This window comes from Pleurodeles waltl, chromosome 4_1, assembly GCF_031143425.1.
Source record: "Pleurodeles waltl isolate 20211129_DDA chromosome 4_1, aPleWal1.hap1.20221129, whole genome shotgun sequence".
Taxonomy (NCBI): domain Eukaryota; kingdom Metazoa; phylum Chordata; class Amphibia; order Caudata; family Salamandridae; genus Pleurodeles; species Pleurodeles waltl.
The window spans coordinates 842,011,845-842,038,809 of NC_090442.1; the positions used below are offsets into that span (position 1 = coordinate 842,011,845).

Sequence of the window (26,965 nt, forward strand, 5' to 3'; positions counted from 1 at the left end):
GGCTGTGACTCTGGCGGTGGTCTCTGGACCAGTGACGATACTTGGGCCCTCCTGGGCACTGACTCTGGCGGTGATCTCTGGACCAGTGACGATACTTGGGCCCTCCTGGGCACTGACTCCGGCGGTGGTCTCCTGACCAGTAACGATACTTGGGCCCTCCTGGGCAGTGACTCTGGCGGTGGTCTCTGGACCAGTGACAATACTTGGGCCCTCCTGGGCACTGACTCCGGCGGTGGTCTCTGGACCAATGACGACGGTGCTGGTGGTTGTGTCTGGACCGCCGGAAATGATGGCGCACTTCTCTGCTGTGACACTCACAACAGGCTGGGGAGACTTCTTCTGGACCTTCCCCACCTTTTTTGGAGTTACAGCTGACTCCCCCATCGCCTTCGATCCCATTTCACTTGTTGTCCCACCAGGAGTCTTGACACGGTCCCGTCGTCCACTCTCCAAATTCAGAGCCTTTACAGGGGGTGGGCTGCCAGTGCCTTGGCTCCGGGTCCTACTGCCTGCCCTGGTGGACGGTGCACTCCAAAAACCTGGAACACGCACCACTGGTACTGGAGGCTTTTTGGCTGAGGCGCTACGACGCGACTGATGAGTTGGAGGGGAGGGGGTGAGGGCAAAAAGGTCAATTTGACATAGGGACAGTTTCTGACGGACACTGGGATGGGTAGCTGGAGGGGGTCTGGGAGTGGAGGAAGAGGAGGTGGTTGTAGGAGGTGTCACTTTAGGTGTTTTGGGTGCAGGTACTGGAGGCTGTCGTGAGGTGGATGGATGATGGGTGAGTGATTGCCGGCGTTTGGGTACTTTGGGAGGGGGCGTCACAGACACACTGGGAGAGGACACAGGGGACGTGTAAATGGCAGTGGAGGTGGTGAGTGCAGGTGAGCGGCTTGTGGTGCTGGGAGTACTGCCGCGAGTCCTAGTGCCTGTAGATGTGGTGCATGCAGGTGTGTGTGTAGACGAGACTGGGAGGGAGGAGGGAGAAGAGGAGGAGGGGGACACAGTGGAGACAGTGGATGTTGCTGTATCTGTATGGGTGTGATGCTTGTGTGAGTGCCTGTGGTTTGTGTGGTGCCTATGTTTGCTTGAGCTACTTGTGTGTGTTGACTTGTGTGCATGCTGGTCTGTAGGTGTGCTTGGGATGGGCTGGGGTACAGGGGATTGGGTCTGGGTGGAGGAAGTTGGAGGGGGGAGGCTGGACACAGGGACAATGGCTGCCATCAGTGCTGAGGCCAGAGATTGCAGGGTTCGCTGAAGGACAGCCTGACCAGAATGAATGCCCTCCAGGAATGCATTACCGTGTTGCAACTCTTGTTCTACACCCTGGATGGCATTCACAATGGTAGACTGCCCAACAGTGAGTGACCTGAGGAGGTCAATGGCCTCCTCACTGAGGGCAGCAGGGGTGATTGGGGCAGGGCCTGAGGTGCCTGGGGCGAAGGTGATGCCCACCCTCCTGGGTGAGCGGGCACAGGGCGAACGCTGAGGGGCTGCTGGGAGGGCGGTGCTGGTAGGGGAGGTGGCGGCTCTACCTGTAGAAGGGGGGCGCACAGATGGTGCCGCCACCACAGGGGAGCTCTGATCGGCCGGCGAGTCTGTGGCGCTGGTTGGTGATCCGGTGGCCGACGTGAAGCTCCTCTCACCCTCCGTCCCACTGGTGCATTCAGAGTCTGAGGTGTGGCCCTCCATGGCCATGTGGGATGCAGCTCCCTCGTGCTCCGGTGCCACTGTACCTCCCCCTGATGATGCTGATGTACAAACGGACAGGGAGAGCAGGAAAAGGGGGGGGGGAGACAGAAGAAAGAGAGTTTTAGTGCATGGCATACCGCTACCGTTGGCGGACAAGACAGACGCAGCAGCCCCATGCATAACGCCGTGCTCCTTCCCTCTGCACATGCAATTTCTGGGATATGGCCTACATGGCAATGTTGGAAATCTGCGCACATGGATGCCACAGGGGCAACTATACCTCAACTTGCCACTCTTCTGAGGTGGGGTAGAGTGCCACATGGCCTACATTACAGAGGGGCCTTGCCTACCTAACTCGCCCTGGCCTAGGGACACTCACAGCCCACCACCCCACCCAGACCCCTCCACTGCATGCAAAGTCCGCAGAATGAGAGTGTACTCACCCCCTTGTGTCTGCTTTGATGTCCTCAAGCGCCCATCCAACTCCGGGTAGGCCACCGCCAGGATCCGGAACATCAGGGGGGTCATGGTGCGACGGGCACCCCTCCCACGTTGGGAGGCCATCCCCAGCTGAGCCTCCGCCGTCTTCTTGCTGCAGCGGCGAATGTCCTCCCATCTCTTCCGGCAGTGGGTGCCCTGTCTCTGGTGGGCCCCCAGGATCCGGACCTCCTTGGCGATGGCACGCCAAATGTCCCTCTTCTGGTGGGCGCTGACCTACATGACATGCAGAAGGGAAGAGGAACAGTCATTACCAACTGCACCATCAATGTGAGTGGCCCCCTCCATACTCTGACCATGTGGCCCATTTATTCCCATGCTTTACTGTAGTATGAACTCTGCCCCCTTCCCTCTTCCACCCAGCCCTGTCCACCCAGGCCTAGCCCATACAACGTGCTCCCTGTGTACTAACCTGTTGGTCTGGAGGACCGTAGAGTAGCATGTACTGGGGCAGGACCCCATCCACAAGTTTCTCCAACTCCTGTGCAGTGAAGGCAGGGGCCCTTTCCCCAAACGCAGCAGCCATTGTTGCTTCCAGACCGAGGTCACAGCAGCACTAGCAGTGTAGGTCCTCTCCTGTCGAAGGTCAGGTATCTAGTGATTCAACAGATATAAAATGGCGATGACGTCCGCGGCGGTGACGTCCGTGGCGGGGCGCATCATCACCGCCGGCGCACCTGTTCATTGGCTCCTGGGACCCATAGGGTCCAATGTTAACCAATGCAGCATTGCGCCGCGGTCTATGACCGTCTACCGCGATGGTGTGCAACGCCAGCGCTGTTCCCCCGCAATCCCATTGTCCCAGTTTAGAGGTCAGGCAGCCGCCATTTCAGGGGCCCACATGGATTCATTTTCAACTGCGTCACACATACCGAGGCCTACACTCAACACACATACAGGAAGGGTTTATTCTCTGGTGTAGTCTTGTGTGTGACTGTGGGTACATACCTGGAGGAATAGTGACTGTTTCTTCGTTGTTGTCCTTCTTAGGCACCGTCAGCTGGGACATATGAGAAGATGGCGGAATCCTCCGGTGTACCGATCACTGGTGGACCTGTTGACAATTGAAGAGAGACATTTAATCGTCACCTACAGGTTTGACCATGCCACAATCCAGGAACTATGTACCCAGTTGGAGCCAGACCTGATGTCACTAATCCGCCATCCGACTGGAATCCCCCCTGATGTGCAGGTGCTGTCAGTGCTCCATTTCCTTGCAAGTGGGTCTTTTCAGACAACAGTGGCCTTGGCATCAGGGATGTCCCAGCCTATGTTTTCCAACGTCTTGTCCAGAGTGTTGTCTGCCCTGCTGAAACACGTAAGGAGATACATCATTTTCCCTCAGGTGGAGGATTTGCCTACAGTGAAAGGTGACTTCTATTCCCTTGGACATATCCCCAACGTCATAGGTGCCATTGATGAGACCCATGTAGCTCTGGTCCCCCCCGCAGGAGTGAACAGGTGTACAGGAACAGGAAGAGTTATCATTTGATGAATGTCCAGATGGTCTGTTTGGCAGACCAGTACATCTCGCAGGTAAATGCTATGTTCCCTGGCTCTGTGCATGACCCCTACATCCTGCGCAATAGCAGCATCCCTGATATGATGGGTCAACTCCAGAGGCACCGTGTATGGCTATTGGGGGACTCTGGTTACCCCAACCTTTCCTGGCTATTGACCCCAGTGAGGAATCCCAGGACCAGGGCAGAGGAACGCTACAATGATGCCCATGGGCGGACTAGGAGGGTTATGGAATGCACCTTCGGCCTCCTTAAGGCCAGGTTCAGGTGCCTACATATGACAGGTGGGTCCCTATTCTACTCACCGAAGAAGGTGTGCGACATCATCATCGCCTGCTCCATGCTCCATAATTTGGCATTGCGACGCCAGGTGCCTTTTCTGCAGGAGGATGATCCAGATGACGGTGTTGTAGCAGCTGTGGAGCCTGTGGACAGTGATGAGGATGAAGCTGAGGAAGAAGAAAACGACAACAGGGAGTCATACAGCAATATTTCCAGTGAAACTCAGGTGAGTACATTTTCAGGTTTAACATTACATTAACTTTCACATGTCTACCTCTATCCTGTACCGACATTTCACTCACTGTTTGTTAACTGAGTTGTCCCCTTCCATTTCAGTTTCACAAATGTGGTAACCTACGTGTCAACTGCTTGCATCCTTGAAGGGCTTGTGATGTGTGACATTGGTTTGTAAGCCTTCCAATGGGTTATCCATTATGACACTGTAATTGATAATACAAAATTACAAATCATAGACTGACTCCAGTTTTTTTAGTGTTTCAAGGGTGTTTATTTAAGTGCTAAAAAATGAAGGGGGGTTGTAAAATGGTGATGGGTGATGGTGGAGGAATGTCCATGGCAGAGTCCAGTCTATTAGTCTCACAGGTACATTACACATCTGCCCATTGGAAGTGGAGCTGGGGCAGTTCCGATTTGGACAGGGTAACAAAGTGGGACAGTGGGGGGGACAATCAGGGTGGTCTTATTTCCTGGCGGGGGTCTTGCCAACTTGCTCTGTCCTGTTCCTTGATCTCAGAGACCGCTTGCGTGGTGGTTGTCTGTCTGCAGGGGATGGGGTACTGTGGCGGGGCGCACTGTCCACTAGCGCCGGCGGAGGTGGTGGGCAGTTCATGGTCGTGGCTAGTGTCAGGGGCCCTTTGGAGTGCACGGTGTCCCTTAAGGTCTTTTGAATGTCCGTCAGCACCCCTACGATGGTGCCCAGGGTGGAGCTGATGGTCCTGAGCTCCTCCCAGAACCCCAAATACTGCTCCTCCTGCAGACGCAGGGTCTCCTGCAACTTGTCCAGGACCGTGGCCATCGTCTCCTGGGAGTGGTGGTATGCTCCCATGATGGAGGAGAGGGCCTCGTGGAGAGTTAGTTCCCTTGGCCTGTCCTCCCTCTGTCGCACAGCAGCCCTCCCAGTTCCCCTATGTTCCTGTGCCTCCGTCCCCTGGACCGTGTGCCCACTACCACTGCCCCCAGGTCCCTGTTGTTGGGGTGGTGGGTTACCCTGGGTGCCCTGTAGTGGTGGACACACCGCTGATTGACCTGTCCTGGGTAGGGAGGTTTGGGCCCGCTGGGTGGGTGCTGTGCTGGTGTTACCAGAGGGTGGAAGTTCGGTGTTGGGCTGTGGCTGGGCAAGGGGAACTGACTGTCCTGAGTCCCACGATGGTCCGGGCTGGTCATCAAGATCCAGTGGGGCAGAGCTGCTGTCGTCACTGTGGGCCTCTTCTAGGAGTGGAGTGGTGTTGTCTGGACCCTCTGGTGTGGTGACGTTCCTTCGGGTTCCTGCGGGGGTATAAGTACATGATTATTGCATGTGTGTGTTTCATGGTGTGCAATGGTTGAGTGTGCGTGAACCCCAGTGCAGGGATTCCTGTGTGGGGGCTTGTGTGCTGATGGTTGGGAGGTGTTCTGGGTATGTACAGTGAGCATGCTTTAGTGATGGGTGTCCATGCTTATATGTGTCATGGGGGCTTGGGGTTGGGATGTGTAGTTGGTGTTATTAGTACATTAGTGAGGAGTTTGGGTGATAGGGGAGGGTGTGGGGGTGTGGGTGTGTGATAGCATGCAGGTAGGGTGGGGGATATGATAGTTAAGATGTGACTTACCAGTGTCCGTTCCTCCAACGACTCCTCCGAGGCCCTCAGGATGCAAGATGGTCAAGACTTGCTCCTCCCATGTTGTTAGTTGAGGGGGAGGAGGTGGGGGTCCGCCGCCAGTCCGCTGTACCACGATGTGGTTCCTGGATACCGTTGAACGCACCTTCCCCCGTAGGTCGTTCCACCTCTTCCTGATGTCCTCCCTATTTCTTGGGTGCTGTCCCACTGCGTTCACCCTGTCCACTATTCTTTGCCATAGCTCCATCTTCCTGGCTATGGATGTGTGCTGTACCTGTGAGTCAAATAGCTGTGTCTCTACCCATAGGATTTCCTCCACCATGACCCTGAGCTCCTCCTCGGAGAAGCGGGGGTGTCTTTGGCGTGCCATGGGGTGGTGTGTGTGATGTGTGGGGTGGTGTATGTGGTGATGAGTGTGGTGAGTGTAGTGGTATGTGGTGTTTTGTGCTTGGATGTTGTGTGGGTGATGGTGTTGTGTGCCTCTGTGTGATGGGGTTGTTTATTCTGTGCTCTCTCTCTCGCCTTCTCTCAGAATTTTTGGTTGTACAGGTTTGTGGGTGATGTGGGTGTGTGTTTTATATTGTATTGAGTGTGTGGGAGTGGTGTGTGTATGTGTATCAGGTGTGTGTATTTCGATTTGTCCAATGTGGCGGTGTATTGTAAATGTGTGTGTATTTTGAGCGCGGCGGTGTGTACCGCCAATGGAATACCGCGGTTGAAAGACCGCTGCGTGGATTCGTGGGTCGTAATAGCATGGGCGTGTTTCTGTTGGCGTGGAGGTGGAGGATTTGTTTCCGCATGTTTATTGCTGACCTTTGGTGTGGCGGTATTGTGTGGGTGTCTGCATTTCGGCGGTTTCCGTGATGTGTGTCATAATAGCAGTGGCGGTCTACCGCCGCCACCGCGGTGTATTGGCGGTCTTCTGCATGGCGGTAAGCGCCTTATACGCCAATGTTGTAATGACCACTTTTGTTTTTTATTTTTGCTCGCTTTTGCTTTTTATATTTTTCTCTTCTTTTTTCCACTGATTCTATAGAATGATTTTTAGGCAGGGCAAACATAGTAGGTGTAAATACGTGTGTATTGGTTTGATAATAGTATTTATGTTCGCATATATTTTGTTAATTGTGGGTGTTGGACTTTTTTGCTTATGCAGGGCCATCTCCAATCTTTTTGCCTCCTGCCTCCTATTTTTTGCTGTTGGCTTTTGAACTCTGAGCACTTTACCACTGCTAACCAGTGCTAAAGTGCATATGTTCTCTGTGTAAATTGTATGTAATTGGTTTATCCATGATTGGCATATTTGATTTACTAGTAATCTCCTAGTAAAGTGCACTGGAGGTGCCAGGGCCTGTAAATCAAATGCTGCTAGTGGGACTGCAGCACTGGTTGTGCCACCCTCATGAGTAGCTCTGTAATCAGACCTGCCATTGCAGTGTCTGTGTGTGCAGTTTTAACTGTAAATTCGACTTGGCAAGTGTACCCACTTGCCAGGCCTAAACCTTCCCTTTTCTCACATGTAAGACACCCCTAAGGTAGGCCCTAGGTAGCCCCAAGGGCAGGGTGCAGTGTATGGTTATGGTGGGACATATAATAATGTGTTTTATATGTCCTGACAGCTAAATATTTCTACATTCATTTTTCACTTTTGCAAGGCCTGTCCCTCTCATAGATTAACAAGGGGGCAACCTTTAAATCTGATTAAAGTGTAGATTCCCTTTGGGAGCGGATGGACATGTGGAGCTTGGGGTCTCTGAGCTCACAATTTAAAAATACATCTTTTACTAAAGTTGATTTTAAGATTGCGTGTTTGAAAATGCCACTTTTAGAAAGCGAGCATTTTCTTGCTTATACCATTTCTGTTACTCTGCCTGCTTGTGGATTCCCTGTCTGGGTCAGTTTGACAGTCGGGCTGGTTGCACCTCACACTACACAGCGACACAAAAGGAGCTGGGGTGTAGTCTGCATTTCCTGATGAGCCATCTGTGCTAGGAGGGGCGGGGGAGTGGTCACTTACACCTGAAAGGGCTGTGCCTGCCCTCACACAATGCAGACTCCGACCCCCTGGTGAGTGTCTGGGGCCTGGCCTGGGCAAGGCAGGATTTCACATTCAAAAGAGACCTTGGGGGTCATTACAACCCTGGCGGTCGGTGTTAAACCGGCGGTAAGACTGCCAACAGGCTGGCTGTCTTACTTTGGGGAATTGTGACCATGGCGGTTACCGCCATGGTCATCCCCGGTTCTCAGTTCCGCCCGCTGGGCTAGAGACCTGAGTCTCCAGCCCGGCGCCCGGCACTATACCGCCGGCGGTATTTGGAGCCGGCTTACCGCCGTGGATTTCCAGCGGTTTGAACCGCCATGAAATCCATGCCAGTAAGCACTATCAGTGCCAGGGAATCCCTTCCCTGGCACTGATGGGGGTCTGAAACCTATCCACCCACCCCCACCCCGACTCCCTCCCCTACACCCCCCACCACCCTTGCCACCCCCCGAAGGTGGCAGAGCCCCCTCCCAACCCCCCACATCACATCACCCATAGCCACACGACACGCACGCAGGCACCATCTACACACTTACACGCACACACGGCGACATACATGGCTACATCCACACACACAGTCAGACACGCACACCCACATTCAAACATACAAGCACACATCCATACAGACATACCCACAGACATACACGCACTCATTCCCATACACACAACACCCCCGCAAGCATACACACACTCACACACCCCCTCTACATACACACACGCACACCCCCATGCACCCACACAACACACAAACCCCCCCACCCCCCTCCCCTCACAGACGATCGACTTACCTGGTCCGACGATCCTCCGGGAGGGGACGGGAGCCATGGGGGCAGCTCCCCGACACCACACCGCCAACAGAACACCGCCGCGGCTAATCACAGGACGTGATTCGCTGGGCGGTGTTCTGTTGGGGTGGCGGTGAAGCAACCTCCACTTCCCCGCCTCCCGCCAGTATGGCTGTTGGCGGCTCTCCGTCGGTAAAAGGACGGAGAGCTGCCAACGGTCATAATAGGCCGAGCGGAAAACCGCCACCACTGGTGGTCTTCCGCACGGCGGTCCCTCGGCGGTCTTCAAAAAAGACCGCCGAGGTTGTAATGACCCCCTTTACTTTGAAGTATGCCTACTTCAAAGGAGAAATTGGGTATAAGAAGGGCACCCAAAACCGCAGACTTTAAAAACACTTCTGGAACAAAGAGGAACCTCTGCCTGGAGAAGAGCTGAATAGCTGAGGAAGAAGAGCTGCCCTGCCTGTGACTGTGCTTTGTGGATCTATCCTGCAGTTGCTGCTTCTGCCAGAGTAAGAGGGCAAAGACTGGACTTTGTGTGCCTTCCATCTTGAGAAGAAATCTCCAAGGGCTTGATCTAGAGCTTGCCCCCTGTTGTTTGAAGTCTCAGGGACAGCAAAGACTTTTCTCTGCCAGCACCTGGAATCTCTGGAGAGACTCCTACTCTGCCGTGTGGTGCCCATCCAATTCCTGGGACCCTGAAAGGAGAAGCTGGCAGCCTAAAGACAAGGAAATCCACGCACAGAGCGCCGTGCGGGGAAAAGATTGACGCAACTCCGATCTGCAGCTGAAAATATGACGCGCCGCCGGCTCCGCAGCTGAAAAACGGCGCTTGCAGGAAATGCGACTGAAGAATCGACGCACGGAGCAATAGAAACGACATGCAGCATCACTGACGGAGGCTGGGAGATCACAACCTGCGCTGCGGGGTTTTTGGATCATCATGCGGCTGGATTTCCGACGGACACCGGTCCGTGCAGAGTTATGGGGTTACCTTGGGGTTATTTTTGACGCGCACTAGGTACATTTTCACGCTAGCAGCGCTAGTGTGTGTTAAAAACTACTTAAAGACTATTTTTGCATTTTATTGATAACTTGAATTGTGTATGGTGGATTTTTGTCATTTTGGTCTTGTTTTGTTTAGATAAATATTTCCTATTTTTCTAAACCTGTGTTGTGTCATTTTGTAATGTTTTCATTAAGTTACTGTGTGTGTTGGTACAAATACTTTACACCTAGCACTCTGAAGTTAAGCCTACTGCTCTGCCAAGGTACCAAGGGGGTAAGCAGGGGTTAGCTGAGGGTGATTCTCTTTTACCCTGACTAAAGTGAGGGTCCTTGCTTGAACAGGGGGTAACCTGACTGTCAACCAAAGACCCCATTTCTAACATTGGTGGCAGCGGTGGGATTTGTACATGTATTTGTACTTGACATATAGTGATTAAGTGTACACTACTGTTTGAGTTTAGACCACTACCTGACCACATACTACTTGTTTGGTGATCTTTTGCTTTTTCTCTTAAGGGCTCCTTTTTGTTCTACTTCCATGATTTTGCTGATCCCTTGACTGATTCTTTTTACTTCATTGGGAACTTATTTTCTGCCTTTGGAACTTTGCACTTGTGACCATCATGTCTCAATCTGGAGATGAAACAGCTGGAGCTGTGTTTGAAATAGAGACACTGAAGGAGTACTCAGTTGCTCAATTGAAACAGTTCCTTAAAGATCTTGACTGTCTCACTGAGAGCTCCACCAGGGAGGGGGAGCTGCAAAAGGCAGAGAGGGCCTGGGTGGCAGTCAAGAAGGTTGGAGGGCACACAGAGGAGGAGAATGTGGGTGGGGAAGTGCAGAGGATACACAGTGGTGTAGTGGAGGTACCTGTTACGCCTGGGGGAGGGTCCCCAGGAGGGGTAGCAGGGTGTCACCCAAGGGTCTGACTCCTGAAGAGTTACAGGACAGAAAGGCAGAGATGGCTCACCGGTTGAAGTTCAAGGAGTTGAGGATGCAAAGGGAGAAGGAGTTGGAAGAAAGGAGGAGGGACTTAGAGATCAAAAAGAGGATTTGGGCTTATGAACTCAAAATCAAGGAGCTGGAAGTCATAAGGGATGAGTCCAGCTGGAATGGTGGCAGCAACAATTTTATATCCAGTGCTGCTGAAGAAGTGCACATGCCCAGAGATGTGGTGCCCTACTTGAAGGAGGGAGTTAACACACACCAGGAGGTTCAGGGGTATGAGGTAACTCCAGTGATGCACAGGGTCCCTGAGGTGGATTGGGTAACTGGCATGGGGAGTCATATTCCTACTAGTGGGAGGGACACTCTACTGACTCTAGGTGAGAGTGATAGGGAGAGGGGTTTCCCCCAGGTAGAAGTCCTGGTTATGGAGTGTGAAGATCCCAGAAGAGTCTGGGTTGAGTGTCAGGGACAGTCAGGTACTGTCTCACCAGTCTCAGGAGGGTGATGTGGGGTGCATTTTCAAAGCAGTCAATGGTTAGTTGGGTGAAGGGTACTTTGGTTAATTCATGTGAGGGGCTGAGTGATGTAATTGCTGGAGAGCATATGTCTAGTCCTTATTTTCCAGAGGTATGCCAACACCAGGTGGAGTGTAAGTTCTCTGACCCCAGGGTGCTTACAATGGAGGCAGACTTCTGGGTGAGTACCAGAGAGTCTGAAGAGGCATTTGGCGGTGCTCCTGAAAGGAGTGGTCTAGGTATTTCCCAACCAGGTGAGGTAGGGAAGGATTGTAGTATCCCAGGTAGGTCCCAGTGTAGTGGGATGGGTGAGGGACCCCATGTCCAGTCTCAGAGGAGAGGGAATGAGGATGGGCTGAGGCCCAAAGTCCCTAAGATCTGGTCCCAGGTCCTGGGATGTTCCATGAGGAAACACCAGGAGGGGAGCCTAGCCTGTACCGTAGGGCCATCTGTTGAGGGAGACCCCACAGTGTCAGGAGAACTTGGGGGGTGGCTGTAGCCAGCGTCCCACCAGTTCTGGTGTCTGGCAGTACCACTACTAGTGAGGGGGTGCAGAAGCCAGACAGAGGGTTGTAAGGGGGTTACGGACCCCAGTGGAGAACTTGGAGGGTCAGGGGTCAGCTCTGAGAGCAGAGCCCCCCAGGAATGACCTTGGTGAGACCATTTCTGGGTTGGGAGGGATCCAGACTCTGTCAGATGGGGAGAGGTCAGGAGACCTGCGCCAGCCAGACTCTTATGTGGCCCTTGGGGACGGTGTGTCCCTTGAGGGGGTAGGTGTGCTCCAAAGGAAGTCCTGGTGCACCAGGCAGTGGTTCAACTGCAGGGTGGTGACTCTGGGTTGGATGACCAGGTTCAGAGGGTAAACTCTGACCTGGTGGGGGTAGGTATGCCCCCCAGGAAGTCTTGGGTTGCCAAGCGGTGGCCCAGTCTGTGGGTACAGACCCTGGATTGGAAGGCCAGGTTCAGGGTGTCCCCCCTGACCTGGAGGAAGGGGCTACTTCTAACAGTGCCCCTACCATGTTGTCTTCTGGGGTGGCACTCCTAGTTTGGGGGTACAGGACCCCAGAAGGGAGGACTGGGGGAGGGAAGCCTTACCCCTGGCCCTAGTCCAACCTGAAGGTACAGACCCCAGGTTGGAGGACCAGTTGCAGGTTAACATCCCTGCCCTGGTGGGAGAATTGTGTAGGACTGCTTCTACAAGCACCCTGACAATTTTGGACTCTGGCGGTGCCGCTCCTGCAGGGAGGGTACAGAGCCCCAGAGGGGAGGACCAGGGTCAGGTTGTTATCCCTGACCTGGTGGAAGGGAGAGTGGTCAAAGGGTGTCAAGCACCTGGGGCTACCGCCCCCCCACTCTCCACAGTCACAGTGGTTAGAGAGGCCTGAGGTCGGGCTCTCATCCCTGACAGTTGTCAGGGGTCACTGTGGCTTGCTGTCCTCGTGGACAGAGTTGCCCCTGGGGGGGACGAGAGTCACACCCCGGGGGTGGAATGGGCAACACCACTGTGTTGGCCCTGGTTGTGCTATCTGCCCATTGGGATACATCTGTCAGCAAAGTAAAGTTAGGTGCTGCACAGATGGTGTCTGCGGATGTGGAGAAGGGTTCCCCATGGGTTAGCTTAGTGGGCCCTCAGACTATGGACAGAGGGATCCAACTGGAGTCAGGAAGGCATAGAACTGGAACATGCCCCTGCTGTTGTGGGCCTAGGTCCTTGTTCTATCGCCAAAATCAGGGAAGTACATCAAGGTATTGATTGTTCTCCCCTTGTTTTAGGCTGGTAGGGGGTCGTGTTGGACTTTTTTGCTTATGCAGGGTCATCCCCAGTGAATGTTTAAATTAAAGGAGAGGTGCAAAGTACAGCAACTCCACTGCAGAGAAAGACAACATCTAAGCAGGATACGTTTTATAAAGATGAGGGATGGCTTCATTTAGATGACACAAAGGGAGATTTATTTTCCAATGTATGTTATAGTTTGCTCTATGAGTATGTGGATATGATGAATGTGTGTGATTGTTATGTGTGTACACCAATTCCTTTGTCGTCAGTACAAGAAGGAACAACTTATCACCCTTTACCACTAACTTATGGTATTAGTTGCAGTTTATTAACGCATTCATATAATCAGTATAATTACTCCAACTATGATTTTAGTTTTCTCTTTTGTTCCTATTAATTAGCATTTGAGCTGCATTGGAAAATAGACATAGCAGGAGGATTCTTTGAGCCTACACTGACATTTGGCACAGCTTATGCACACCGGAGTAGCCTGACATGCATTCTCACACAGGTAGAAAAGGAGTCGATGATAGAAGAAAGGCAATAAAAGAAAGGATAGATAAACGTACGTGTTAGAAATGGGGTCTTTGGTTGGCAGTCAGGTTACCCCTGTCCAAGCAAGGACCCTCACTTTAGTCAGGGTAAAAGAGAATCACCCTCAGCAAACCCCTTCGTACCCCCTTGGTAGCTTGGCACAAGCTTAACTTCAGAGTGCTAGGTGTAAAGTATTTCTACCAACACACACAGTAACTTAATGAAAACACTACAAAATGACACAACACAGGTTTAGAAAAATTGAAATATTTATCTAAACAAAACAAGACCAAAATGACAAAAATCCACAATACACAAGTCAAGTTATCACTAAAAATGCAAAAAGAGTCTTCATGTAATTTTGAACACACACTAACACTGTTAGCGTGAAACTGTACCTTGGGTGCATCAAAAATAACCCCGCACAGGCGAGTGTGTATCAAAAAAAGGACCTGCGATGCGTCGATTTCACTCATGAGCAAGACCTTGCGTCATTTCTCCTTATGTCGGGTCGGGCGTGTCATTTCTTTTCTCCGCGGGAGAGCGATGCGTCGATCCGGTCAGCACTCTTGGGTCCGGGCAGGCCTTGCAATGTTTTTACATGCCCAGCGGTACTTGCGTCGGAAATCCAGGGATCTCACCATTGTCCATCAGCGATGCTGTGCGTCCTCAGGTCGTGTCGCAGGCGAGCGTTGGTTTTCAGCCGCAAAGCCGGCGGAGCGTCGATTCTGCAGCACATATCAAAGTTGCATCAATCTTTCCCCACACGGCGTTCTGTGCGTGGATTTCTTCCACTTAGGCTGCCAGCTTCTCCTTTTAGGGTCCCAGGAACTGGATGGGCACCACTTGGCAGAGTAGCAGTCTCTCCAGAGGCTCCAAGTGCTGGCAGGGAGAAGTCTTTGCTGTCCCTGAGACTTCAAACAACAGGAGGCAAGCTCTAAATCAAGCCTTTGGAGATCTTCACAAGATGGAAGGCACCCAAAGTCCAGTCTTTGCCCTCTTACTCTGGCAGAAGCAGCAACTGCAGGATAGCTCCACAAAGCACAGTCACAGGCAGGGCAGCTCTTCTTCCTCAGCTCTTCAGCTCTTCTCCAGGCAGAGGTTCCTCTTGGTTTCCAGAAGTGTTCTAAGTCTGTGGTGTTGGGTGCCCTTCTTATACCCATTTTATCCTTTGAAGTAGGCCTGCTACAAAGCAAAGTCTCTCTTTATTGTGAAATCTTGCCTTGCCCAGGCCAGGCCGGAGAGACTCACCAGGGGGTTGGAGACTGCATTGTGTGACGGTAGGCACAGCCCTTTCAGGTGTGAGTGACCACTCATCCCCTCCCTCCTAGCACAGATGGCTCATCAGGGAATGCAGACTACACCCCACCTCCCTTTGTGTCACTGTATAGTGTGAGGTGCAACCAACCCAACTGTCAAACTGATCCAGACAGGGAATCCAGAAACAAGCCACAGTCACAGAAATGGTATAAGCAAGAAAATGCTCACTTTCTAAAAGTGGCATTTTCAAACACACAGTCTTACGACCATCTTTTCTAAAAGATGTATTTTTAAATTGTGAGCTCAGAGATCCCAATCATTGCATGTCCATCCGCTCCCGAAGGGAATCTACACTTTAATCAGATTTAAAGGTAGCCCCCATGTTAACTTATGAGAGGGACAGGCCTTGCAACAGTAAAAAACGAATTTAGCAATATTTCACTGTCAGGACATATAAAACACATTACCTTATGTCCTACCTTAACCATACACTGCACCCTGCCCTTGGGGCTACCTAGGGCCTACCTTAGGGGTGCCTTACATGTAAGAAAAGGAATGGTTTAGGCCTGGCAAGTGGGTACACTTGCCAAGTCGAATTTACAGTTAAAATTGCACACAGACAGACACTGCAGTGGCAGGTCTGAGACACGATTACAGCGCTACTTTTTTGTGGGTGGTGCAAAAAGTGCTGCAGGCCCCCTATAGCATGTGATTTACAGGCCCTGGGCACCTCTAGTGCACTGTACGAGGGACTTACTAATAAATCAAATATGCCAATCATGGATAAACCAATTACATAAACATTTTGTAAAGGGGCACTTGGACTTTAGCACTGGTTAGCAGTGGTAAAGTGCCCAGAGTAACAAAAACAGCAAAATCAGAGTCCAGCACACATCAACAACCTGAGAAACGGAGGCAAAAAGTTAAGGGAGACCAGTCCAAGGATGAAAAGCCTTACAGTATGGTTAGCAAGAGGAAATCAGTTCACATCACCTCAGATACACAGGGATGCTTAGCTTTAGATTGGCAACATGTAGGGAAACTTTGTTTATATAGGCCATAATCTAAAGCTGACAATGTTTGTAGGAATGAGTGAATGCAGATGTGTTCCTGTTCAAGAGTGTATGGGATTTTATTTAGAATGGACAAGAGTCCGCTGTACCTGCTGTTTCTTACATCTGCGGTAAGGAAGCTTATTACAAATTTCCAAAAGGCTGGCATGGTGTATGCTGCTTGGGAGTGGTTTTCCTGAAAATGTACCAGGTGGATGACATTGACAATACAGAAGGGATTGAGAGACCTAATATGAGATTTAAAAGAAGAGCTGGTGGTTCAGAAATTACAAGAGATATATTTGGAGCTTTTATGTAATCAGTGGGTGTGATCTTGAATGGCATAAATATAAGGAAGTTATCATTGATTGTAGATGAGATGACAACTGATTTCAGGTGCAATGCTCCTAATGGCCACAGAGATTGTTGCAGCAAGGTCTATGATTGTTCAGAATCGCCTTGCGTTAGACGTTATTTTAGCAAAAGAGGGCGGAGTCTGCAGAGTTTTGAGATCACAGCCCTTCTACACTTACATACCCAATAACAGCAAAAAGATAAGGAGATACTTATTTAATCTGACGAATCTGAAAAATGACTTAAGTGACCTAAAAGAGATGTTTGGGAGGATTCTCGGAGGTAGGATCTCGGTTTGGTAACTTGGGAAATGGTTTTGTGAAGATGATCCTGAAACCTTTATTGATTGTGATAGTGTGCTTATTTTGTGCACTTGGATTTTACAATCTTACACTGTCTGGAGAAAGCAAAGAGCAAAGAATAAACAGAGGAGGGATGAAATGGAAATGGAGACTATGCGGGACAGGTATTATCAGACAAAGAAGAGGACTGACAATTATCTGAAACATAGATCTATGTTTTATCAGACTACAACGTTTTGATTTTGTTTAATTGTAAATGAGAATAGTTATTTTGTGACAGCATAGATTGCCGTCAGAGGAGGGACTAGGAGAGATCAAATGTTATTAATAAATTAGTGATGTAGAAGTTTGCATATGGTGATACATTAACCTGCATTTAAAGGCCTTTCAGAGAAAATATTGTGCTGTAAAATATGCACGTTTGAATGATGGTGAGTCATGTGGCCACCATTAGTATTGTGCACCACGTTTTAACATGAGAGTTTTGCAGTTTATTAAATAAAAGTATTAAAACGAGTTAAAGTTAGAAATGCTTTATTAAAATGTAGATTAATAATTGAAGTGTATTAAATTAATATTAGTTAATAGTACTTATATTTGAATACATGAGTTTCATGAATGTATTTTACGTGTGTGCAGAAAAATAAATGCACGTTTAAAGTTAGTTCTAACATGCCATGAAAATGTTCATGAATAAATAATTTGCTTTGCACATATGAATTGTAAGGTTCACAATAGGTTTATTAACGTATTACATGTATTGGTGTATTAAATATATTAATGTGTATTAAGGCTCGACTAGGCCTGAAGGTGATTCATTTTGAAGGAATGGAAAATCACTTGTTTATTCTGTTCTCTCTGACCTGAATTCGTTCCCTAGGCTGTTTGTGTGAATGCTGAATGTCCTATTGTATTGTAGGCAAGAGACATGTTAGAAGCAACAATGTTATATTATTTGTCGTAGTTGTTGAACATGACAGGACATTTGTAGTTCTCATGTGAAATGAATTAGCTTAGTTTGTGTGCTGTGAGAAAGGATCTCAAGTAACAAATAACTAGAGCAGTGGTTCCCAATCTGTATGCCACGGCTCCCCAGTGTGTTCGTCAAAACTAGCCAGGGGCGGCCCACATGGTTTGGGCACCACTGGATTTTATTTTGCATGTGACTGTCTCAGCATATGCTCACACTAACAGGGAATTATGTTGAAGTGCTGCATGCAGTCTCCATTGAGGAGACTAGGTGTCACTGTAGTTGGTCTGCCATTTCTGCATGTTTTGGTTGGGGACGCTCTGACCACTACTGCACTTGCTGACAATTGCATTAGAAGTTATCACTGGATAATGCATTCTGCGAAAATGAGTGTATTTTCAAAGGTCTGAAATGTTGTTTTGTATCATAAATTAAACAAAGTGAGCCTCATCCTCCCATGATTCATTAGAACCGGCATTTTGAAAAAACATTATTTATGTCACTTTGTTCATCCTGCCATAGTTTGCTCATGAGACCGCAAGATAATTAATAATAAGTTTGCCCTGCTTTTGCTGTGGAGTGGTTTGGAATTGTAGTGTGCCCTAAATTATCTCATCAATGCCTTAAACTATGTGGCAGTTTTAATGTGAAAGAAAACGCCATTTTTGTCCCCTTTTGTCAGTAATAGCCATTTGTTAAGAAGATTAACATCATCTGCATTTATTTTAAACATGGCGTTTGCAAAGTCTACAATGACCAGTCATTTTAGTTCCAGAACACTTTTTAAAGAGTTTTAGTCATATCTTATCGTCTTCAGTATATCCTAATAAGGGAAAAAAAATAATGCCTTTAGGCGATTTTCCTAATATTTGTAACAGCTGGGGCATTGCAATACTTGTACCAGTAAAACAAATGTCTAGGTGACAACCCTATCAGTGTACTGTGAGCAAGCTAAATAAAAAATTTACTTCTAGCAAAATAGATCCCAGTCCATAAATTAGGTGTGATTCACTTACATTTCAGAATTTCCTTTAATATGTTTTTATGTTTAAAAGTACATAATATTTCTGTGTGCATTAAACAGAATTTATAATGATCTGGTGCAGAGAGCAAATGGGGTCAGAGTAAGAGAGTGGTTGATGGTGTTTCATTTTATAGCTTGTATTGTGGTCAGCAGATCTAGTCCTGTAAAATTATAGACATTAAACAATAGTGCAAAATATGTTTTTTATTCTGCTCATGTCACCTCACTGGTGCAAGCATGCCAATAAATGAGCTTCAGACAGGAGAGTCACAATTTTTAAAGCCAAAAATTATGTTGTAACTATAGAAAAATTAAACCTCCCCCATTTTACTAGGGTTACCATCAGCCAAACTTGCTCCCCTACTAAACAGCCCTATGCATGCTGTAATTAAACAACTGTTTTATTTTGTTACAGTTATATCCATAATTACAACACCTTCATCAGCTTCATCCCAATTGTTTTCAGGGAGACAAATGGAAGTACTCCCTAGGCCGGGCTTATATCCTCCAGCAGCCAAAAAAAAGTAACATAATGGGGAGCCGCAGCCAACGGACGGAGCTGTGGGTCCAAAATGTTTGGGAACCACTGAACTAGAGAATGTAATATTTTGTTAGTAACCTGTGAAATCACCCAATGATAACACACTTTTTGCTGAGAAGAGTCTTAAAAGTATCAGAATTTGGTGGTGCCAACTGCAGTGATTGAATGCTGAATCTGATGCCCAAAATGCACCCACCTGAGGGACCAATCAAAAGGATTGTGCATATTTCATTAAGTGAGAAACTTTGAGTCTTAGTTTTTAGAACCCCAGAATTCTATCCACATCTATCTTAAGTCTGCTGTCACATTCTCTTCTCTGAGTACTCATCTTAGTCTTAACTGCCTTATTCTGTTATGTGGTGCAGTACTAATAAGGCCAACTAATTCTGAACTGCTGATTCTGTCCTATGTGCAGCTCATGTTCTGCACTGTCCTGATGCTGCTGTAAACTGACGCTTGACGAAAGTGATGCCTGATGAACTGTTCCTGTTTGCTGTCCCATGAGGAAAGGTATAACTAAATGTGATTTCTTGTTTCTTTAGTTTGTGACTTACACCGGAATATTTTTAGTAAGTTGCCCTAGTTAGATGTTTTTCTCAAATTATTTTTGTCTTTCTTTTATTTTTGCATTTGTCCCCATGTGTTAGCCCATTCCCATACATGGAAGACCCAAGTCTGGTTAGTGTTAGGAATGGCCTAGTTTTGAAACCTGACATCTGACATTGGATGGGAAAACTGTATTTGATGATTTACTGATGTCACCATCATACGCTTTGAATGTTAATCATCATGCACATATTGTAGTGCTGCTAATCTATATTATTCTTTTGGAGTGTCTAACAGTATTGATGTTTAGCAGGTTTAATCTTTTCAGAGGTTTCGGTCAGCCTATGGTTTTCATGTACGTTTATAACTTAGTTTTGTGTACCATTTACGTGGCACTGAGTTTGGGATTGTAATAAAGTTTTGAAACTTTACTTGGTATGGAGTTTGATTTAGTGTTAAATTGTTTATGGTATCTAGAACTCTTTATGGTATAATGTCATTGATTTGTTAACAAATGATTCTGACTACTACACTCTTCACCAAGTTCAAAGATTCAGTCGACCTCAGTAGGTGAGATTGGTGATGGTGTCTCACCAAGGCAATGGTGGTTGTTGAACCGGAATTGGGGAGTAATTTCTTCCCAGACCTTTGCACATCAACAGCCGCATTAGATTAATGAGCTCTCTCCCTGTACTGCCTTGTGTACTAGAAATTTAGTGAGGTTCTACATCATTCAAAATAACACCATCAGGGATAATAGCTTAGTCTGCATCGCCTATCCAAGTTAACAACAGCCTAAATTCTTATGTACTGTTACTGGAGCGCTCGCGGAGGTCTTCTTCCTGCCTCGGGTTCAGAAACCGCACGCCCTCTAATTAGATGCCACAATTTGTCTCATCTACAATAGCGGTCGACTAAATCTTTGGGCTCAATGAGGAGTGTGGTAATCTGATTTATTCAACACAGACTAATAACATGAGAACCATAAACAAATTTGAGCACTATGACCAATTTAACCACAAAATCAAACTCCAAACTGAATAAAGTTTTAAAGCTTTATTAGAACCACAAAGTCAATGGAACGTAAATGGTGGGCAAAACTAAGTTATAAATAGGCATGACAATTATAGGCTGACCAAAACGTCTAAAAAGATTAAGCCTACTAAACATCAATACTATTAAACACTTCAAGAGAATAACACAAAATAACAAAACTATAATATCCACATTAAAATCAGATTTCAAAGCAGATTATAGTGATATCAGTAAATCATCAAAATTGAATTAATAACAATCAGTTTTCAGAGCTGGGCCACCCTTATCCCTAATATGAACTTGGACTTGCATGTGTGGGGATGGTCTGACACATGTGGGCAAAATAAAAGAAGAGACAAAACTAATTTGGAAAATCATCTAACTAGGGTAGCTCACTATAAAAATACACTGGTGTAATCATCTAAACTGAAAAAGAGACAAGAAACCACATTTCAGAATATATTCCTCTCCTCATGGGACAGCAGACAGGAAAGATTCATCGAGTCAGAGCGTTCATAGCTTCTTAGCATCAGTAGAAAGCATCATCAAAGGGAGTGCAGAACAAGAACTGCACATAGGGCAGGTCAGCAATTCAGAATTTATTGGGCATATTAGTACTGAACAACATAAGTAACAGGAAATGTAAGATAAAGGAAACTCATAACATAAAGCTAAAATATGGCAGAAGACTTGGAGAGGTACAGAAGGTGACAGTATGAACACCCATGAAGAACTCTACTCTAAGTTTCAAAAGTCTCTCCCTCATTAGAACTGTCCATGATGTTCTGATTGTTTGACTATGTGGGCCTATCTTGCGCAAATTAATCAATATCCAATGGAAAATCATTGATGACATCAAGTATGCAACTAGTCTGGATTTTCTCAGGGAGTGTGCTTATACATCTCGATGAATTCATACAGTTCCGCCAAAATATAACACTTATTTATCAATTGCAACTTTGCAATTCTTTCACCAAGTTTACAGGAAGCTTCCAACAGTTCTCATGTGAATTTAACAGAACTTCCTGTCTTGTCGACAGCTTGAACAAACACTGTTGCATTTGTTATTAATCAAAACATGATCTCTGTCTTTAATACAATAAGACATTCACCAACACATCAGCAACCTAGGAATTAATTCAGTTTAAAGGAAACAGAACGAAGTTGTACTTTTACTCTTGGGTGCAAAATGAATCTTCACACCTAGTCTAGCTAAGAAAGCCTAAATACATATTAAAACAATTAATACATATAAATCCTATTGCGCACCTTACAATTTAAATCAAATATGCAAAGCAAACTATTTAATTGCAGGCATTTTTTACAACATTCGAAACATGCATTTATTTCTCTGCAGACATGTAACTTGTGTTAATAAATTAATTTAAATCAATATAAGTATGATTAATTCATGTTCATTTAATACTCATAAAATTTTAATTTCTACTATTTTCTAAGAATAATACTTTTAATATTAATTCATGTCAGTAGTTCACTTGACTAAAAACGCACAACATCTTTCATGGCAAAACGCGATGTCAAAATGAAATAGAGGTCACAATGTCCGCAACATTTCAAATGTGCACATTTTAACATTTCACGTTCGTTTCTCTCTGAGGCCTTTAAATGAAGGTTTGTAAGTTGCCATATGCTAATGTCTATGCCACTAATGTATTAGTAAAATTTGATCTCTATCACTGTCTACCATCACCCCCAAAGAGTGGGCCCCAGATCTGATTTAAGATATCTAGCCAATCCTTATTCTGATAAAAATTATGTTCTCAGTGTGAGAGTCTCACAGGCTCAGGTAATGTTAGAGATAGGTGCAGTGTGTTGCCTCCAGTGGTGCAAGATACAAACTTTGTCTGCAACCAGAGACATTGCAAGCCATTAATGATTGTAGTTAGTTGGTTTATTAATGTCTGGGACGTCATGCAAAAGATGCAGTGGTATGGGTGGTAGTGGAGATTGCAGAAATTAGGAAGTTTGCTTCACAGTGTCCTCAAGTATGTTTATGGATCAGGGCAGATCCTGTAGGATACAGAGTTGATCACAACCCTGACAATCACCTCCCCAATAGCTATCATGGCCAAGGAACCCAGCTAGGTATAGTTGCTGGGGGAACCAGTATCAATCATGTAGGTATTTAAAATACAGACATTTGAGGCTAGCTTTTCTACCAAATGTGTCATGTGATGTTAGTAGTATCTATTAGTCTTCAGGAGTATAAACCTTCTATGAGGTAAGTTGTCATAAAAGACTTGAGGAATTTTCTGTAGATCTAGAGAACAACTTTGTAATAAAGGTCTGCAGTACTTCAGCTGTGCCAAGGAGAAGCCCTGAAATCTTGTGGTATTGATGTAGATACCTGAAGGTGAGGTGACAAAAGGCCCTAGACAGCGTTTTAGGCAGTTTACTCTTTCCTTATATCTCCAAAGACACTCACAACTCTGCCTGTAGTGAATGGAAAGTCCTAGGTTTTCCTTCCTAGAACTACTTATCAATGGGTGTTAGACCTGCTTTGAATCATTTGTACCAGGGCATTGGGGTGACGCACACCTGTAGCGGTGCATTGTACCACATGAGAGCATCACAGTGTATTAGCAGGCTCTTCTTGAGTAGACTTTAATGTATATTTAATTATTTGACTGCAGCTGTTGTGCTCCTCAAAAATTAAGACAATCAGGGCCACCGTGTAGCCGGCCGTCTCAAAAGCCGGTGTAGACAATAAAGAGCTGGTGGCGATCACCGGAAACCACTGGCTCCACTTAGCACCTGTCCTGATATTAGTTCAGTAGTATGACAAAAATATCAATTTTATATCCTTTTCACTTACTTCCTTAACTGCTAATGATATCGACCTCTTAGTGGCCTCATTGAAAATAGTTACTAGATAACCTTCATCAAAAGGACAACAACATCACTCGTTGCTTGTTCTCAAATGATCTGTACCTACATGGCTGGGTGGGAAGCCCAGAGGGAGACAGGGGTAAATTCTATGACCAAAGAAGTGAGGGAAGAGAAACACACTGAGAATGGCAGAATGGAGAAAGACAGGATGGAGATGAGCAAGATAGAGTAAACTAAAAATAGAAAGACTAGAACAAGGTCAGACAATGAGAAAGACAGAGAAAAGGAGATGGAAAGCAAGAGAACGAGATGATGTCATATCAGTCCCTGCCTTAAAAAAATAGTTCTGAATTCTTCTTGAATTGATCACTTTTAACCTGTTATTGTCACATCTCTTTTGACAGTAATACTGCGCAATAGACCCATTGACACCTGTCCGACCAAAATAATTACCCTTTTCAATGTTATGCTACTAGGAGGATATTGTAATGTCCCAATTGCCACAACTTTTAACAATTGTCATGGGGTGAGAACCCCCAAATGCTCTGTTAAGTTGTCTTTACATTTTGTCCAGCTTTGAACAGGGTTGCCGGCCTAATGTGGTTTATAAGCCCAATCCTTCCCTACGTCCCTAAACAATTCCATATAGAGAACACAGCAATATTTATTTTTGTCCTTTTTCTTATTCATGACCACTGTTTCAACCCCAACCGTTGTGAACAGGAAAATTTAAATGAAAAATAACCAGTTTTTCAACTGGTCATTTTTTTTAAATAATGCAGAGCGGGTTGTCATGACAAGGCGCCCCATACACCATTACATGTTTACTGGAAGTGTTTGTCCTGTGTCATGTGGAGGACTTTCAATGAAAAGTCCCAATCACAGCATTAGAGCTAGCTCCATGTGATGGGAAGACTGTTTCAAATCTGGCAAAGTTATGGTCTCCACTACCTGAGTGCTTTAGTAGCCACTCCGGTAAACTGCAAATGGCACTTTGATCTTCTGGCAAAGGATACCTATTGTTGGAATATCTAAAAAATGACTGATCACACAATCAATTGAGATTGGTGAGTTGAGACCTTTTTTCCTTACGTCTAGTAGCTTAATTAGTGTTTGTCAACAGTGTTCATTAAAATGCTGTATTTAATGGGAACTGTTTTTGAATTTCAGGTTTTGGAATGGAAGCAACTTTGCTTTTGGTGGTTGGATATTCCCACACAAAACCCATGGCCATTTCCTTTTTAGTGCTGGCAGTAGGATTTAGTGGATTTGCTATCTCAGGTAAACCTTGCTATAACATCTTTGAGAATGTTGTGTACTATGATTTTAAGAAGAACGTCATCCAAAGGATAGTGCTGAAATCTAAAATTACAATTGTGTTCTTAATGCAATCTATTTGTCTAGCTATCAAGCAGAAAATAGACCCAGTTGATACAATTATCTATACTGGTACAATACGATGTACACTACATATGTGTGTGAAAGTGACAACTAGATATGTAAGCAGGGTATGTTAAAATTAACATGGAGATTTAAGAGGAGTAGGGATAAGGGTGAGTTTTTGGGGCATACCGGAAGTGACTGCTGATGCTTCTGACATGTATCATTTGTACATAACTCATGGCATTCGATCAAACCACATTTGAACCAGCCTATGGTCTTCTTTAAAGATCTTATTATTTCTTAATCTTTTGGGCTAGAATGTAATTCAACCTACACAGTACATGAACTCACACCCTTAACAGTGGACAAAGTGACTGAATTAGTCAAATCACCCAATGTAATAAATCACTGCAAAACCCAAATTCCTCATGATCTGTCCTAGTCATGGGCACATTTCTGAAAAAGTGAAATCAACCAATCGCCTATTAGTCATTCAATGTATTAGATAACTGCAGTTTTTCATTTGTCCATTGAATAAAAAAGGGTCCTAGGAACTCACTTCTCATAGGACTCACCAATACGCTGTTGGGGGACAAAAGGTATATTATATGTGATATTGCATCTGCTGTGAAAAATCTGAAATCTTTGTGGAGGATAACCAGGTTTGCTTTCTTGCCCCAAGTCTCTTTAGCCTCTTGAGGTCTTGAGGTGGTGCAGATCTTAGCACTCTCTGAAGCTCAAATACTTAGTGAAACCACACTTGTGCTTTATCTTTCACAGTAAAAAAAAAAAAGTGGATCGTCTCACTCCTGATTTGTTCGAGAAGGAATGCAATAAGCTTCATCAAGGCAGAGAGTAAATTCGGTCTCTGAAGCGCAATCAGAGTTTGTTCAAGTACAATTAGGTTGTTGTGGGGAGAACATTCATATTCCGGTGTCATCCATTCGAGTCATGTTTGTGACCTAGCTTTTTCAAATAGCACTTTTTTCACTGCAACGTTTTCACCTTAATAATATGACTTTTGAGCATTCTATCTGTGATAGTGTGAACCAGCTTTCCCAGTGGAGGTTTGGATGGGCGTACCTCAAACAATCATTGGAAAACATAGGCAAGACTGCATTTACCAGAACATTTTTGCCAACATATCGATTAACGAATCATAGGTCTTAGGGTTCGGATATTAGCTGAGTATGCAATATTCATAAAGGTTTTCACTGTACTCTGTAGCATAGTTTCTCTGAAGACAGATAAAATATTGAGCTTCACAGAATACTGTGCACTAATTAGGAACATTGGATGCACAGGCATAGAGATCAGGCACCACAGGTACCCTGTTGTGGCTATAAGGCCAGATCTAGACTTTGGTGGACAGACAAAATTTCATCCATCATGGCATAACTTATCTGTCCGTCAGGGTGGCAATTAACTGTCTGCCATATTTAGTGTTTTTTTCTGATGGCCTGCCATCTGCCATGATGGAGAAGGACCATTGATCTACCCTGTCCTGTGTCATTAGACAGCCCTCTCCTTCTGTCAATACTGGTACGTAGAGCTAAATGCCATCAGAGTGAGATGAAGAGACCCTCATGGCAGAGGACAGCAATGGCAGACTGGGCTCCTGATGGCAGATGCATTTGCTACAGTTGAAAATAAACCTTCTAAAAAAAAACTCATCAACAAATCTGCAGTAACAACTACAAAAGATAATCCTGATACCATACAAACAATTTACCTCACAATTTGCAGCAGCATCAGAGCTCCTGGGTGACAATATTCAAACATGGTTGTAGAAGATAACCTAGATTTTCAGAACATGAGATAACTGTGATGGGGGATGAGACAAATAGTGTTGAGCCCCAGTTGTTTGGAGCAGAGGTCCAGGCAACATCTGTGAGAAAGAGAAGGTTACTGGGGGCCAAAATTGTGAATAAGATGAATGAGGTGAATGTCTTCTTCAACACCAAATGCTCAAAAAAGGGCATCAACAAGTGGTGGTAAAACATGTGGGGAAAGAGTCCATTCCTTCATTTTCACAGCACATTAAGAAGCCCCGGCTACTGGTGATGAGTCTCCTAGGATACTCAACCTCACACCCTGGGAGAAGAAGGTGTTGCTGTACTCAGTGCTTGAAGGTGTTGTGGGAATTCCAGGTGGAGTGGAGACTGGTGTGCATGGGAACTAATTCTCTTTCACTAAAAAGTCACTCT

The 26,965-nt window shown here is 46.2% G+C and overlaps 1 protein-coding gene across 1 annotated transcript in view; it reads left to right on the plus strand.

Moving 5' to 3' along the window:
• SLC17A8 (solute carrier family 17 member 8) overlaps nt 1-26,965 on the plus strand; it is a 315,037-nt gene that overhangs the window by 256,180 nt on the left and 31,892 nt on the right. The window contains exon 10 of the mRNA XM_069229602.1: nt 24,546-24,656. Within this exon, the coding sequence (XP_069085703.1) occupies nt 24,546-24,656 (111 nt within the window). The remainder of the gene's footprint in view (nt 1-24,545; nt 24,657-26,965) is intronic.